At 43.3% G+C, this 18,262-nt stretch overlaps 1 protein-coding gene across 1 annotated transcript; it reads right to left on the bottom strand.

Annotated features, from left to right (window-relative positions):
• Positions 1-16,232: 16,232 nt before the first annotated feature.
• LOC105057899 (mavicyanin) lies at positions 16,233-17,121 on the bottom strand. The gene is made up of 2 exons (XM_010940619.3): positions 16,822-17,121; positions 16,233-16,716 (listed from the first exon to the last, which is right to left on the bottom strand). The coding sequence occupies exons 1-2, from the start codon at positions 16,985-16,987 to the stop codon at positions 16,385-16,387; spliced, it is 498 nt and encodes a 165-aa protein (XP_010938921.1). The 5' UTR covers positions 16,988-17,121; the 3' UTR covers positions 16,233-16,384.
• Positions 17,122-18,262: the final 1,141 nt, after the last annotated feature.

Here is an 18,262-nt window from a genome sequence, read left to right as displayed (position 1 = left end):
TAATTCTTTTTTTTTGATTTTTTTAAAAATTTTAAAATTTATAATTTTTTTAAAAATTTTAAGGACAAGTATTTCGAATGATGTTTTTCAATTAAATTTCATATTTTTATTTCTTTCATATTTCTTTCTCTTTTTTTATTTTCTATGATAATTTTCTTTTTATTTCTTAAGATTTTTTTTGACATCTTTTAAAATATATTTTTAATAAAAATTCTAAATTAATTTTTTTAATGAATTACAAATTCAAATCTTTATATTTTTAATTTCAATCAAAATTATAATTATAATTTATTAATTAATTTCAAATTTTGAAAAATCAATTTTTCCATTTTTTTACGATTTTTTTCTTTTTTTTTGGTGAGAAAATTTGAAAACGCCATTTTGAATGGCGTTTTTAAAAACGCCATTCAAAATGGCGTTTTTAAAGACGCCATTCCAAACAGCGTTTCTTCTTTTTTTTTTTTTTTTTTTGGGACGATGCCACCGTGGAAATGGGGGATGACGTGGAAAGGGAAAAACGTCATTCAAAATGATGTTTTTTTCTTTTGCATTAGTTTGGTAAATAAATTTCATTTTGATATATTTTGATATTTAAGTTTTTTTTTTAAATTATTTTGAAAAAAAGCTCGAGAACGAAGATCCAAACGCGTCCTGTCTGGGTGCCGTATCTCTGCACCCGATCTGCACGCAGACAGCACGTGTTCAGGTCCAACTCCAATACAAACTTGACAACATGCTAATTCACTGACGTGTCACACTCCACACGGTGGTCCCCCCTGCCAATGACCAAGGCTCTCTAAAAGAAGGCGTCACTGTGAGAGCCAGTGGCGTATCTCTTTCCAATGGAAAATATGCTCCCTTTTAGCATCAGCTTACGCGCAGCCAAACATGATGATCGGCGGGATAGCCATCATCTGGTGATAAAAGGGACCACCACCACCAAGCTACGTTGCTCTCTAACGCACGGATCATATTTTTAATCTTTATAATTAAAATTCTCAAAATAAATTATAGAAATATTTTTTTTAATTTTAATCTGATTCCAATTACATCTCTGTATTTTAAAACATATTAAATGGATTATTCTATTTAACAGAATATACCAATATTATCCTGATGTCCACTTAAATGTTAATGCCATTTACTTACAGTTGCAAAGAGTAGAAACATCGTCCTTCTTCTTTTTTTTTTTTTTTTTTTTTTTCCTCTTTTTCTTCGATTCACCTTCAATTTTTTTTTTTTTATTTTATTTTTTTCAAAACTACCTCTTCTCCCAATTATTTCCAAAATTACCGTCTATCTCGAAATCGTCGGTTCAACTGACGATTTTACTTCCACCTTAACGTTGAGGTGGTCAGGAAGGAGAAATCGCCGCTGCACCGGACAATTTCTTTTCTCTCTCTTTTTTTTGGAGAGGTAGACAGAGGGGAAAGGAGAGGAGGTCGGATTTGGGGGCCGGCGGGGATGGCACGATAGAGGGGGTGGCATAGATAGGGGGTGGCGGGGTTGCGGAGGGTGGGAGTGCACGGCTGGGGACGGCATGGGCGACGCGGGGGCCGGAGGGTGCACGATCGAAAGAGGGCAGAGGGGTTGCAGGGGTTGAGAGTGCACGGTCAGGGGTGGCATAGGGGGGGTCGTGGGGAGAGATGGGTCGGCCGAGGATTTGGGAGGAAGGGAAGGGAAAAGAGGAGAAAAAAAAGAAAAAAAAAAGATATTAATTTTAAAAATAAAAAAATTAATTTTAAAATAAATTTGTAAAATACTAAGAAAATTTTAATTTTAAAAAATAATTTTGATCTTTTTAATAATAATAAAATAATATTATTTTTAAAATAAAATTTTAAATAATAAAAAATATTAATGTTTAAAAATAAAAAATATTAAGAAAATATTAAATTTAAAATAAATTTTTAAATATTAAGAAAATTTTAATTTTAAAAAATAATTTGAAATCACATTGGATTGGATAATTAGTAATTAAATATTATTATTTATTAATAAAAAATATTATTATATGATTATAATTTTATCATTCTTTTTCAAATTACGGACAGGTGGGGTGCCGGCATAGGGGGTAGGGTGTACGGGATCAAAGATTAAATCAAATTAAGAAGGCAAGTCTAGCTTTTTTTTTTTTTTTTCCTTCATTTTCTCCCTTCCCTTCCTCCCACCCCCCCACCTGCCGACCTCCCTTTCCGGCAGCTGACCCGCGCGGCACTACCACCGCCCCTTTAATTAATTATTAATCAAATAATAATATTTATTACTAAATAAAATTAATATTTTTATTAATCATATAATAATATTTTTTATTAATAAAATAATAATATTTAATTACTAATTATCCAGTCCAATGTGATTTTAAATTATTTTTTAAAATTAATTTTTTTAATATTTAAAAATTTATTTTAAATTAATATTTTTTATTTTTAAATATTAATATTTTTTATTATTTAAAAATTTATTTTTAAAATTAATATTTTTTATTTTTAAAAATTAATATTTTTTTTTTTTTGCTTTTTTTTCTTTCCTTTTTCTCTCTTCCCTTCCTCCCAAACCCCCGACCGATCTGCCTCTGCCCCCGGCCCCCTGCGACGGGGGGTGGCACGGGGGCCGGTGGGAGGGAGGGTGGCACGAGGGCCGGGGAAGAAGGGAGATGGGGGGTTGCGGGGTTAGTCAGGGTACCTATTTGCAGGTTTTGATGCAGATAGTCAGAATGTGTAAAGTTCTTTCAGATAGATTTTTGGGAGTCAAATGATTTCAGATTCTTATGAAATTTAAAATCCTACTTAATAGTCAAGTCAAAACTTACATTGAAAATTTGAGAATTTTTTGAAGTTTCTGAAAATAAGAATCGTAGTTTTTTTGAGAATTGTATAGGGTATCTATTTACAGATTTTGATGCAGGAAAAAAAATACGGCAGTGATTTGATTACAAGAGCTATGTCGTATCTTTAAAATCTAAAAAAAATAAAAATGCAAAGTACCTGTTGTGAATAGAATATTTTCAGAATGGACATAATATGGATACAATATTATCATTCAAAATAATAGGTTTTCAAGTCCTATATTTTTGTTACGCCAACTCCCCATCGCTGTCGCTGGTATCGAGCACCTGTAAGACAGCATCCACACAGATCGGATTGGTGTCCAATGGAGACCCTCCGATCTTAAGTCAGAAAAAGTTGGTGAACAGTAATTTGATTGTATGAAGTAGCAGAGCTTTGGTCCAAAGTTGGCTTATCCGTACTGTTCACTTACCTTCCCTTTTTATAGGTGATTCTGGTGTAACCATTGAGCATGTGGTCCCACTTTTTATGGTGCTAAATTATCGGATCATAAATATAAAATTAATGGGACGTTACTTCTCCTTAATAACCGCAACATATAGTCGATAATATTTGTGACGGTTATGGTATGTTGAGCAGATTGCCGACCGTACATCGGTATAACCGACTTTATATCGGCAAAATTTATGAGCGACCATCGGCTATTAGTTCTGTCATGCTGATGCATACCGATGGTCTAAGTCGTTCGCTGTCGATCGGTGGTAGTCGAATACTAGTCGGTCAACCGATCTTAGTTGATTAACTGACAGTAGGTCGACGCAATTAGCTCGATCAATGACTGAAGAATCGGAACTATCTATTCAGTCGAGGCATAGTCAGAGCGTAGTGACCAAAGTCGGGGGTCGGTCGGTTTATCCCAATAGTTGCCCCCCACTCTCAAGTCCAAGGTGAGACGACGTGTGAATTGCCACGTGGTTTATCACGTTGGACGAAGAGAGTTCTGTCACATCGAGCTTCGATTTTGATGCCATTTTCTCCGAGATATGGATGATCGGCTATTTTATCATGTTGGAGGTACAGTTGTCTGTCACATTAATCGATTAATTTGGTATCAGTTATCAGTGTCAGACATCATTTTAGAAAGTCGATTCGACGTCGGATGATATGATTTTGACAAGTAAATTTGTGCCACGTGTCCGAATGTTATTGGGTCGGAGTTGTTCATATAGATAGAGGTGACGTGGCTTGATCTGGGGCAGGTGTGTCGAACCATTCGATCAATGGTCGATCCGGATATTGTCATTTATCGTCATCTGGTAGATCTTTGATTTGACCGTCTTCATCTCGACTGTTGAGAGATCCTATATATAGGATCGCTCTCAGCCAAATTTTAACCTTTCACTGTCTTTGGTGCAGCGACTCTGTCGGATTGTTGTCCCAACATTCGAGATTATCGCTCCCAACTTTGAGGTCAAGTTCATTTTTCTTTTTGAGTTCTTTCCTCTAGAATCCTCATCTTCTTTAGAGTTGCTCTTATGGCTAGGACTTCTCCTTCTCGGGATGATCGATCGGAGAATCCGACTGACTAATCCCAATCGAGGCTGGAGGTGGAGGACTCTTCACTTTCGGGACTGAACGTTTAGCGGCTCCGGGAGCAGTTCTGTATCTTGGAGTAGTTTCAACTTTTTGCCCTTAGAGTCGATGGTCAGGTGAATAACCCTCCTTCAGATCAGGTGGCCTTCTATGTTGAAGATCTTCCAGCAGATCTTCGATTTTCAATCTTAAAATTTATCTGAAATATTTTAGATTATTATGGACTTTGTCTGGCTCAGCTGGCACCGAACTCGATCCGACTGATAATTAATTTTGCTTTGTTGTGTGGATGTTGCTGACCATACCTCATCTTTTTTTTTTCGAGCCTTCTTTGTTCTCTGACCTCATCCGAAGGCCGAGGGTGGTGGTTCTTCAACTCTCGAAAAGGTCTATCCTTTATTACCGATCTTCCATCATCCATTCATGATAGAAGAACTAGTTCTTTTTTGCTTCTTCTTCTCTTCCTTGGGATTTTCCTTCTTGTTGGGATGATCCATGAACCGGTCCCAATGACAACAATCGAGTAGAGGTCGAAGACCAGGAGGACTTTCACTGGCTGAAAGATATGCGGTCCCGAAATAGAAAGAGCTTGTAACCGAACAGGCTCTTTATGACGTCGGCCTTAATTTGGTCCCTCATCTAGATATAGTATAGTTGGTCGGTCATTTTTGACTTTTCTTTTATTTACTGAATTGTACTGACTTCCATTGTAATTGCAGTCATGCAGCAGAAGGTGCGAGTGTTGAATGCTGACATTCATCAGCACGCTACCAAGAAAAGGACAGCGTTTGAGGTCGGCCTTTGCGGTGCCGAAGAGGCGTCAAACACCAGCTCTAGTCGGTATTTCAACATCGACTGTGGAATCCAATGCTCCATCGACATCGATTCCCAAGCCAATCCTGGCACTGTCGGCTCCGACATTTCTCCCTGCTGTGCGTCCGAGGAAAGGGCAGCAAGAGAAACTACCAAAACAGCATTAGTAGTCCCACCACCTGAAGAGGTTCGGGTGAGGCAGGAGAGCCCGAACAATCTGCGGCTGCGCCAGTTGCTCCTTTAGTTGGGGCGCAGTCAAGCTCAAGCTTCCCTCACTTTCAAACATAGGGCTACCGAAACAGACCGGGGAAAGCTCCGGTGACATTGGTGGAAGAAGTTGCATCGGAGGGCATACGGTTCACTTCGATCTTCAAGTGCTGTCGATGAATCAGCCTTGGTCAATTCTATTCTGGCCAGTGACTGTGCCAGACTACTCTTCTTCCACAGATCAGGAGCGTCGGAGGAAATAGTCAATGGTCGAAATATTTTTGTCCTTTTATCCGACGATCATCGGGGTAAGTTTCTTTGATAGACTTTTCTTCTTCTTCTTTTTTAACCTGACTTATCTTTTATCTGCAGTTGTCTATGACATATTCGACCTGGAGGCTGCTACATGAAGTTCGACGACATCCGTAGTGCGTGAAAGAATAAGATGGCAGCCGTCGATGCTGAGAAAGTGATGCACTCGAACAACTTAAGTGGTGGCGGAGCGGGAAACCAAACTTCAGGAGGAGGTTTCTGACTAACTGACGACTTGGTATCTCGGGGGTCGAACTTAAGTCGGCTCACGAGGCTATTTCGGCTCTTGAGTCATAGGTCAAGAGCAAGAAGTATTCCATCCACTGGCTTTGATGGGAGTAAGATGGATGCATCGAGGAACAAGAAGCGAACATGGACGTCATCAGGCCAGCCTGGAAAGGTTGGCATTGATCGAAGAAGAATTATCTTCGCTCGAGCCATGCTGACTTGGTAAAGGCGAAAGCGGAGTCAACAAGGGAGGCATTAAGTCGGCAGTCAAGATTTTTGAGGTTGGAAGAATTTAAGGAAGAGATCCTCAAAAGTAGCTTCACCTCGTACTGGTCGGTATGAAGACGATCGAGATACGTCAAAAATTATATCTGAGCCTCGATTTGAGCAGCATCATCCCTCCAGGATCGAAAGATGGGGTTGCTGAAGAAGAAGCTGCTCCGACTCAAGATGAAGCACGATCGGATCTGAAATCATTCAACTCGATAATGCTACCCCCGAACAAAGGAACAAAACGATGATGAAGCTTAGTCGGTGTATTTTGCCTTTTTTTTTTGTAGTCTGATACTTGTACTCAGACTTCGTCTAATTTTGTAACTTTTTATTGATAATGAATGAAATTATTTTTAAGTTTGAACTCTTATTTTTTGGAATGTTTGCAATGTTTGCAATGTAAAATAACCACTGAACATTGATCAGTGATCCGATCATTCGGTAAGACTCATAAAATATCTGTTAACCACATAGTCCTCGACATATTTTGATGGTAAATCGAATATCTAGTACCCGATTTTGGTCGGATTTGTACGTCAGATCATTTGATAATCGGTGGCAAGCCGAATATCCTTCGACTAGCTGTAGCCATGTCGGTATAATTTCAATCTGACTTTTGATTATTTTGACATTTTCATTCTGCTTAGTTGGGACTAAGTCGGTATATTAGTCTCTCGACTATAGTTAGCATTTACAATGGAGAGCCGACATTGAAAATCGAGGTATAATCGACAGTACGGCTTTTGCAGTGAAAGCCTGTATGGTTGACGTCAGTTGAGATTGCAGTCGGTATATTGATAAAACTTATCAAAGGCTTGTGATTCTGAAATTCTGATTGTATTTTAAATAATATACATATTGACGACTTTATTGATGATACATCTTCAGATTGTCGGCATTCATGTTCGGAGAATCGTCGATCCTTCGAGGTTTTCTAGCCGATATGCATCCGGTTTAAGAGTTTCGGATATTCTGAAAGGTCCTTCCCAGTTTGGGGATAGTTTTTCTTGATTCAAGAGTTTTGAGATTTTTGCCTTTCTTAAGACTAAATCTCTTGGTCAGAAGACCTTCGGCTTGACTCTTGCATTATAATACCGGACTATCCTTTATCGATATGCAGCCATCCGAACTTAAGCTTGCTGTCAGAGTTCTGGAAGGAGATCTAAGTCGGCTCTCTGATATTCAGAGTTGCTCGGTTCACTATATTATTCCACTCTTATTGATGACAATCCGATCTCGAGCGGTATCATTGCTTCTGTCCAATAAGCTAAATTGAAGGAGGATTCTCCGGTCGGTATGTGGAGAGTCATTCGATACGTCCATAAGATTGGATATAGTTCTTCCACCCAGAGGTTTTAGCTTTATTAGGACGGGTTTTTAGTCTGTGTAGGATGTTCGGTTCGTTACTTCCATCTCTCCATTTGACTGTGGATAGCTGACCGACGTAAGTTTGTGCATAATCGCACAGAACTCTCTGAAATTTTGGTTGTCAAATTGTCGACTGTTGTCGGTGATGATGGTGTGCGGCAAATCAAATCCGTAAATGATAGATTTTTGAATGAAATCTTCCATCTTGCTTTCAGTGATTTGCGTCAGAGGTTTGGCTTCCATCCATTTGGTAAAGTAATCGATGGCGATCACTATGATTTTCTCTGACCAGATATCGAGAGAAAAGGATCAAGCATGTCGATCCCCCATTGTATGAAGGGCCATGGTGCTGCAATTGATCATCCGAAGATCATGTTGATCACCCCTGCAGTCGGCTGATTATTTACAGCTTTTTCAGTTTGCGGCTAAGGTTGTCGATTGGCAGGAGGTTGTGTCGGTGGATCTCTCTGGTACTTTTCGAGATAGCCTCGTTGAATCAAGACTTCTATCTCATCTTTGAGTTGAATGCATTGTTCGGCATCATGACCATGATCATGATGAAATCGACAATACTTCATCTGGTTGCGGTTCCTTGGCAATGCTTTCATCGGTGGAGGGTGTCGTAGGTATTCTGCCCCTTCGATTTTCATAAGGATCTGCACACGAGAAGCAACAAGAAGAGTATAGGAGTCATACCTGTCGTAACTCGACTTTGAACTCCATCGTCGGGGCGAAGCTTGCTTATTAGAAGATGGCCGACTTGATTCGACCGGAGCTCCTTCCTTCTTCTGTTTCTTCTTCTTCTAACCTTTGCCTTCTGTCTGACATCGGTCAGAAACTCCTTCGTCTGCACGCATATATTTGTATGCACGCTTCAGAAGTTCAGCATAAGTCCGAGGGAGAGTCTTGTCCAAAGAATATGTGAATCGAGATCCTCTCAGATCTTTTTTCATGGCCGCTATGGCCATATTTTCATTGAGGTCCCTGACCTCAAGCATGGCCACATTAAAACAGGCCACAAAATCTCGAAGTATCTCAGTCTCTCCTTGTTTGATCGAGAAGAGACTGTTGGAGGTTCGTGGCAGCCTTCGACTGGTGTTGAAGTGAGCCACAAAAGAATATTCTAGCTGCCCAAAGGAGTATATACTTTTTGACTGAAGCTCAGAGTACCAGGCTCGTGTAGCTTTTCGAAGAGTTATCGAGAAACCGATACACAAGAGGGCATCGGTTACCCCCTAAATTATCATGAGAGCCTTGTAGCTCTCGAGGTGGTCAATTGGGTCGGTGGAACCATCATATTGCTATTAGGATTTGATGCCTCAAGATTCAGCCCATATTAAGCCCACAGCGAGATTCGCGATGAAAAATGAAGTTCAACGAGACCAAGATCACCTGAAACGGAGCTCGGATGGAGGAGATACGAGCTTTTGAAGTCAGCACGAGATTCGATGCGGTGAAGGACAGCCGGCGACCGGCGGTGGGCGGCAGCGGCGCGGCCGCAGGTGGCGGCGCGCGGGACGTGCGACCCAGGCCCGTGCGGGATGCGCGACCCAGGCCCGCGGCCCAGGCGGGCGGGCTGCCCAGGTGGGCGCGCGGCCCAGCCTGGCGCGCGGCCCAGGCGAGCGCGCGGCCCAGCCGGGCGCGCGGCCCAGGCGAGCGCAGGCCGCACGCGGGAGCGGGCCGGCCCTGCTGGCCCTTTACACCGGTCCACCATGGATCGAGCGGTCCATGGCTGGGTCTGTGGACCGCGTGGGCATTTCCCACGCGTTTCGCACGGTCCACGGCACTATTTTGTGGACCGATCGCGATCGAACGTCCCAGGGAGTTTCTGGTGATGATCCGACGGTTCAGGAGGTTAATTTGGCTTGTTTAGGACTCTTAAACCTAATCTAATTAGGTTTTAAACCCTGCTTAAGCTTTTAAAAGGGCTTGTGACAACAGAGAGAGGTGTGGTTCGGATTTTTCACCGTACGAAGCCCGTACGAATTCGATTAAAGAGAGAGAGGCAGAAGCGCTTAGAGAGAAGGAGTAGGAGGCTCCTGGACAGCGATCGTCAGGTACTTCAGGGGTTCAGGGGGTCTTCCAAGAGAGAGAGAGCTTTTGTGAGGGGAACTTCAGGTGAGAGAGAATTGGGTGTACAAGGATTGAGGGTGAGGTCTCCTCTTGTAAAATTTTCTTTTTTATAGTGAAGTTTGCATGCCCCGTGGAGGCGAGCCCTTTTGTGGCTGATCCATATATTTTGATTGTTTTTCTTTTGTTTTATTTCTTCTTTCTTCCTGCTGCATCGCGTGGTACTGAAAAGATCTTGGGAGGTGGTGTCCTGGCCAGACATCCATCCAACAAGTGGTATCAGAGCAAGGCAGTACAAGGACGCAGATTGCAGTGGTGGTGAGCAAGACTGAAGATGGAGAAAACAGGAACAATCAAGATGGAGATCAACAAGTTCGATGGTAAGAGCAATTTCTCCTTGTGGCAGGCAAGGGTGAAGGACGTGCTCATCCAACAGGGGTTGATCGATGCTCTCTTGTGCGACGAGAAGCCAACCACCATGGAGGTATGGGATTGGAAACGGCTACAGATGCAGACGGTGAGTACCATCCTCATGTATCTGACGGATGAGGTGGTGATCTATGTGCTGAGCGAGACTTCTCCGACGGTGCTGTGGTCGAAGCTCGAGGAGTTGTACATGGCGAAGTCTCTCACCAACACACTTTTCCTTTGGAGGCAGTTTTACCAGCTGCGGATGACTGAGGGACAGAGCATGCAGGAGTATTTGAGCCACTTCCAGAAGATCCTCACCGACCTTCTCAGCGTTGGCGAGAACGTTGAGGAGAAGACCAGGGCACTGGTTTTGCTGGCATCGCTTCTCCCTTCGTACGAGTCCTTGGTGACTGCTCTTCTAATGGAGAAGAGCAATATCAAGTTGGACGAGGTCACCGCGGCGATACTCCAGAACGAGGTTCTCAGGAGGGAGAACCCAGCTTCGAGCTCAGGTGGTGGTAGCTCAGCTTTGGTGGCTTTTGGAAGAGCAGGAGACAGTAGACGGAGCGACAGAAAATCGCAACGAGGGTGGTCTAAGTCCAGGAGGGACTTGAGCAAAACCAGATGTTACCAGTGTGAGAAGTTGGGGCATCTAGCCAGAGATTGCCCTCAACTTAAAAATCGGACGGTGGCTGCTGTAACGACGGCCGGCAGCGATTCAGATGGAGATGTCCTGGAGATATCTGACGAGGTATCTACTTCTTTCCAGCAGTGGATATTAGATTCTGCATGCCCCTATCATGTATGTTGCAGAGAGGAGCAACTTGACTCCCTGGAGAACAGTGAGGGCACTGTATATCTACTGGATGGATCGAGCTGTGCGATCAGAGGCATTGGGACGGTCAGCTGGAGGACACATGATGGTGCAGTGAGGAGATTGGGGGAGGTCCGATACATATCTGATTTCAGGCGAAATCTTATCTCACTTAGCAGACTGGATTCAAGAGGCTACAGGACGGTAGCTAGTGGAGGAATCTTGAAGGTACGCGGCGATAGGATTGTGCTAAAGCGAAAGAAGGGGAGCAGAGGATATTATTACCTGGTGGGGAGCCCAGTGCGAGGTGGAGCTTCGGGAGCCAGGTGGAGCCTAGAGCGAGGTGGAGCTCCAAGAGGCGGATCGGGCACGAGACAGGAGACTCAGGAGGATGAGAGGCGATGTCGCAAGGTGAGATTCCTATTACCACAGGACGATGCCCCGAGCAGGTCTCAGGTCAGGAGGAGCACAGCATACGACGGAGATGGGATCGAGCAGCCTGGCTCGACTCCCATGTTTGCCCATCCATGATCAGCAGGCGATTGCCCCAGGGTATGGGGGCGAGGAGATCCAGAAGCTCTCGAAGTTTGGAGGAGGCCGAATATCGAGTCGAGGTGGAGATTGTTAGGATTTGATGTCTCGAGATTCAGCCCACATTGAGCCTACAGCAAGGTTCGCGGTGAAAAACGGAGTTCAACGAGACCAAGATCACCTGAAACGGAGTTCGGATGGAGGAGATACGAGCTTTTGAAGTCGGCATGAGATTCGAGGCGGCGGAGGACCGCTGGCGACCGGCGGCAGGACGCGCGACCCAGGCCCGCGGCCCAGGCGGGCGGGTGGCCCAGGCTGGCGCGTGGCCCAGGTGGGCACGCGGCCTAGGCGGGCGTGCGGCCCAGGCGCGAGCAGGCCCGCGCACGGGAGCAGGCCGGCCCTGCTGGCCCTTTACACCGGTCCACCATAAATCGGGCGGTCCACGACTGGGCCTGTGGACCGCGTGGGCATTTTTTACGCATTTCGCGCCGTCCACATCACTATTCCATGGATCGATCACGATCGGACCGCCCAGGGAGTTTTCGGTGATGATCCGACGGTTCAAGAGGTTAATTTGGCTTGTTTAGGACTCTTAAACCTAATCTAATTAGGTTTTAAACCCTGCTTAATCCTTTAAAAGGGCCTGTGACAACAGAGAGATGTGTGGTTCGGATTTTTCACCGTACGAAGTCCGTACGAACCCGATTGAAGAGAGAGAGACGGAAGCGCTTAGAGAGAAGGAGCAGGAGACTCCTGGACAGCGGTCGCCAGGTACTTCAGGGGTTCAGGGGGGTCTTCCAAGAGAGAGAGAGCTTTTGTGAGGGAAACTTTAGGTGAGAGAGAATTGGGTCTAAAGGGTTGAGGGTGAGGTCTCCTATTGTAAAATTTTCTTTTTCATAGTGAAGTTTGCATGCCCCGTGGAGGTGAGCCTTTTTGTGGCTGATCCACGTATTTTGATTTTTTTTTTTTTGTTTTGTTTCTTCTTTCTTCCTGCTGCATCACGTGGTACTAAAAAGATCTTGAGAGGTGGTGTCCTGGCCAGACATCCACCCAACAATTGCTCCACTTGCGGCATCTTGAACCGAGATGGGATTGATTCATCCAAGATGTGCCGAGAGAGAGATTGGACGGTGTGAAAGTCGTAGTCGTTGCAGGACTTTCGACCTTCCACCTGAAGTTGGGTGAGTCGGCGGTTGATTTCTTGAAGCTTGCGCTCATATTTATCGAACCAACGTTGCTAAGAAACTCCAGGGCAGAACCCCCCGACGAGCTTGAAGGAGAAGCAAAAGGTGTCCATGGCTGTTTCTCTTTCTTAATGCGGTCGAGATGGAAAGAAGAGGAATGCTGTGAATGGTCGGTGGTACGACGAGAGTGCTGAGAATATCACTATTCATCCCGACGAGAGAGCCGAGACAGCCGCTCTGGAGAAGGGGAAGGTGATCGCTGTGGATGGCAGCGGCTGTGCCTGGACGGCACCGAATGTGCCATCGGTTGTTTTGTTGGAGGCTGCTGTTGCTGGATCTACTGTTGTTGGAGGCTTTTGACTGCCTCCATAAGAATATTCATTTGCTGCACGAATGCAGCAATCTGGACATTCATGATGATCACAGGACGTGAGGAACTAGGCTCTGCTACTGGAAGAGGGGGAGGAATCTCTTCCCGGTAGGAAGAGTGTCTTGCTGATCCAGTTGCAGTCGAAAGTTGGGCTCTAGTTTTTGTCATGATGAAATGTTATCTTTTTCTGCCCCCTACTTGGTGCGCTAATCTGTTGTGGCTAACTCTCCGTCGTCTGTCGCCGGTATCGAGCACCTGTAAGACAGCGTTCACATAAATCGGATTGGCATCCGGCGGGGACCCTCCGATGCTTAAGTCAGAGGAAGTTGGTGAATAGTAACTTTGATTGTATGAAGTAGCAGAGCTTTGATCCAAAGTTGGCTTATCCGTACTGTTCACTTACCTCTCCTTTTTATAGGTGATTCTGGTGTAACCATCGAGTACGTGGTTTCGCTTTTTATAGCGCTAAATTGTCAGGCCATAAATATAGAATTAGTGGGGCATTACTTCCCCTTAATAGCCACGACATGTAGTCGATAACCGTTTGTGATGGTTATGGTATGTTGAGCAGATTGTCGACCGTACGTCAATATAACCGACTTTATATCAGTAGAATTTATGAGCGATCGTCGGCTATTAGTTCTGTTATGTCGATACATGCCGACGGTATAAGTCATCCACTGTCGATCAGTGATAGTCGAATACTAGTCGGTCAACCGATCTTGATTGATTAGCAGACAGTAGGTCGGCGTAATTAGCTCGGTCAGTCGATAAAAAATCAGAACTATCTGTTTGGCCGATGCATAGTCGGAGTCATAGTGACCAAAGTCGGGGTTCGGTCGGTTTACCCCAATACTTTTCTTCTTTCTTAAGCTAACAGAAAAAATGGTTGCCATTTGTTCAAATACTTTAGGAAAAAGTCGGAGACGCCCCGATGGCTCTGCCAAAAAAAGAAACTTACAATATGATCTAATTGCCTCGCTTCTTACTAGAAGAATGCCTGCTTTGGCTGTAACTAAGAGGGGCACTGGTTTAGAACTAAATAATAAAATTACTGGTTTGATATTGCTCCATTTTCAAGTTCAGAAGTCAAGACGTGTAAGGTTTTTTGAGAAGGATATTCGGGAGTCACATGGTTTTAGATTTCTATGAAATTTAAAATCTCACTTATTAATCAAGTCAAGAATCTACATAGAGGAGAATATTTAATATCCTATATATGGTTTGTCATTCTGACGTCACTAAGACGTAACGGGCGGAGTGATGCTTAATGAGAATGAGGATGAAAAAAGTTCAAGATTGTCGTGAAAGAGCTTGAAAATGAAAACAATATTAAACTAATAATTTAATTAATAATAAGTTTTTATTATTTGATTAATAATAATTTGATGTCACCAAAATATAGTGACAACCATGATTTCGAGTAAACTTTCTCATCTGCGCCAAGGAGGTGGCGGTGTGTGCTTAGCGCAGAACCGTAGGAGGAGAAGAAAGAAATAAAAAAATAAAATAAAAAAATATAAATAAATAAAATATATTTTAAAATTATTTTTAAAAATTATTTATTAATAAAAATATAAATAAATAAATAAATATTTTTTTTCCAGAAAGTCACCTTTTGAAAGGTCAACTCATTACAAATATTTTAAAAATATAAATAAATAAGTAAATAAATAACTAAATAAATAAAATATTATTATTATTATTTAATTATTATTATAATATTATTTAGTACTTATTATTTTTATTTAAATTCATTATTATTTAAATATTTCATTACAAAACAATATTTAATCAAATAATAATAATTAATTGTTACTCAAATAATAATATTTAATTAACAAAATAATTAATTTTTATTCATTTATTTTTTAAGAAAATAATAATATTTTCTTATTATTTAATTTCTTTTAAAAAATTAATATTATTTTATTATTATTAAAAAGATTAAATTATTTTATAAAATTAAAATTTTTTAAATATTTTAAAAATTTATTTTAAAATTAAAATTTTTATTTTTAAAATTAATATATTTTTTTTTATTTTTTTCTATTTTTTCTCCTTTCGTTTCTTCCTCCCCTTCCTCCCACAACCACCCCCCCTCCCCCAGCCGACGCGGCTCTACCCTCCACCCTCCCCCGACCGCGCGCAACCCCCAACCCCCCGACGCCATCGGTGCAGCTTCCGGTCGTGCACCCCATCCCCCACAACCCCCTCCGCCCTCTCATGACCGCGCATCCCCTAGCCCCCCGACCCTGTGTCGTCATCGATCGCACCTCCCCTCCCTGACCCCCACATCGCCTGTGCCGTCTCCGATCGCACATCCCCACCCCGCAACCCTCGCCGTGCCCTCTTTTCCTTGCCCGTCCCACCACCCCACAACCAAAAAGAAAAAAAAAAATATCGGTGCAATCGGCGGTTTCACTCCCGCCATGTCAGCACGGGTTGAACTGATGATTTTAAGGTGGGCAATAATTTTGAAAATAAATTGGAGGAGGAGATATTTTTAGAATTAAAAAAATAATAATAATAAAAAAAATCCGTGTTTTTCCTTCTTAAGTCTTTTGTGTCGTACTCTGAATTCGCCCCCTGCCCCATTTCTAACAGTAGAGACTGAAGACCTAAACACGTCGTGTCTGGGTGCCGTATGTCTGCACCCAATCTGCACCTCCCAATACACATCTGACAGCATGCCAATTCGCTGACATGTCAATATCCACGTGGTGGGTCCTCTCTGCCAGCGATCAAGGCTCCACAAAAGAAGGCGTCACCATAAGAGCCAGTGGCGCATGGAAAATATGCTTCCTCATCGGCGTCTGGTTACACGGCTCCCCGTTACACGCATCCAAACATGATGATTGGCGGGATAGCCGTCATAATGGGATAAACACCACCAGGCTACGTTGCTCTCGGACGCACCGATCACATTTCCTTAATCCTTGCGATTAAAAACTAAAGAACACATCCCAAATCGCGATGGTAATTAAGGCTCGAAATCCCCCATTCTCCACACTTCCATCCACCGACTTCCGACGCTTCCCGAGGCTGCCCACTCACCCAAATGCAACTGTTATTATTACCGTCAACTGCCTCAACTGGCACGGCAACCAGCCTCAACTGCCTCTCAAATTCGAAAGAAAAAAAAAAAAAAAAAGAAAGCATCCAAATATTATTTTTCTTAAAAAAGAAAAGGATCTCAGAGAGAGATCTCTAAACTTCCATAAAATTCCATATTAAAAAGAAAAAATTACACTTCCCATAACCAAAAAAAAAAAAAAACATCATATCTTTCTATTCAAATTTCAGATGGCAAACCAACTCCTCACGCTCGCTCGCTCTCGTTCTCTCGCAAACAACATCCATTCAATGAAAGACAAAACGAAAAAAACGAAAATAGGGGAAGTACGAAATGCCCTTCCTTTTACACTAACCGGAGCAGAGCGGTAAGGGCGGCGGCGGCGGAGGCGAGAGTAACGGCGGCGGCGGATCTTGGAACAATAGATGGTGCGCTGGAGGTCTTCTGGGACAGAGGAGAGGACGGCGGGGTGAGGGGCTCGGCCTTGATGGCGAGCTTCATCCCCTGGTAGCAGTAGCCATAACTACAAATGAAGTAATACATCTGGCTGTGATTGAGCTCGAAGGCGAAGCTCCTTCCCTTGCTGTAGTTGGTGATTGGGTTGGACGCGTCGCACTTGTTGTACGCCACCTCGTCCACCTCCACCACATCCGCCATCCCCTCCTGATAGTAGAACACTGCAATCGAAACCAAATGAAGAAGAGGACGTCATCGATCCATCAAGAAATCCGATCTCTTTCAGATCTGGTTGGAAAGGAAAGTGATGCTAGAGGGGACGATACCGAGCCAGTCGCCGACGTGGAAGGGGCGATTCTTCTTCTCCCACACGGTGTAGTTGACGCCCGGATTCCAGCCCTTGGAGTCGCCGACGGTGAATTTGTCGGCGGAGACGGTGGCTAAGGTGAGCAAGAGGAGGAGGAGAGGGAGGAGAGGCGTCGCCATCGCCATTCGCCGCCGCAGTGCTTCCAATATTCTCTAGGATGAGCGCTGAGATAATTACCGAGCGATAGAAGAATAGAAGCGGCCCCTCTTTTTCTCTCTTTGTTTTGTTCACTTTCCCAGCCTCCCTCTCTGGAAGCCAGCAGGAGCACATGGGAGAGCAGGTCAGTTTTAAGCTTTTTTATATTAAGAAGGAGGGTACCGTCACATGGGCGGATGTACCCAACTTTTTACCAAATCTGCCACTATTATTGGAAGGTGGAATGCGTTAGCTTCTTTCTTTGGTAAAAGCTTTTAAAATACACAGTAATTTTAGCAGAGCAAATGTGTTAGCTTGTTTTATTGGTTAAGTTTGTTTTGTTCTTTTTGGCAGTCGTAACAGTAATTCATGTTCAAATCCTCCATTTAAGAGGGTGTTCGTCGGTTGATTAATAGAATATTGGATACTGATGATCCGGTACCATCTTGCCCCCGTTTCAATTCTGACCAAATTTTTTATCTATTATAATTTTAGATAAAAAAAATGCTTCGTTTAATATACGTATAAGGAGACTGCAAGAACTTTTTCTTCGATTTTGTAGCTCATTATCATAATTTATTTTCTTAAAACGCAAACACCATGCTAAATTTAACCGAAAATCTTGCCATGGGTCGAGATCGAGAGTTCCAGGTCGGTTTTGGCGTCCGGGAGGATACCAGTCTTCAAAGCGATAACCAATGAAAACGGAAAAAAACAGCGACAGATACGCCGAGCGAGGAGAGCGACGAACACACACGACGACAACGTATCCAACCGGTCACCGACAAAAGGTTGTGGTCGTGGGCGTACAAAAGACGAACAATGCCTCCAATCCGCGTGGGTCCCAGGGCAGATACACTACAAAATTGGGTGTCGTGGGAGGAACACCCCGGTCTCGCTCCATCATCCAGCTGGTGGAACACTCCAGAGCTGTATGTAAACTTGTGACAGCAGGAGCTTTTGGTGGCTCAAAGTTGATTAATCGGAATGGCCCCGAGGTGGACCCCATCCACAGGCCATACTTTTGGCAACTCTCTCCCGACCATGGTGCAACCACCACTATATTACTCTAACGTAAAAGTTTAGCACAACAGAAGCGTTAGATAATCGACAGGTAGTGTAGGTGCTGGCCGTGAGAAAGGTAATGGGAATTGGGACTTCAGCTACTTTAATTTTTTTGCCCGAACCTTGTGGATTACTTCAACGTTACTTCACAAAAATTTCTCCAAACAGCTGGCTTGGGTTTTATAGCATGTCTTGTGTAT

This window comes from Elaeis guineensis, chromosome 2 (assembly GCF_000442705.2).
Source record: "Elaeis guineensis isolate ETL-2024a chromosome 2, EG11, whole genome shotgun sequence".
NCBI classification, from domain to species: Eukaryota; Viridiplantae; Streptophyta; class Magnoliopsida; order Arecales; family Arecaceae; genus Elaeis; species Elaeis guineensis.
The sequence above is the reverse complement of the archived record's forward strand: the minus strand, read 5'-3'. Positions and strand labels throughout refer to the sequence as shown.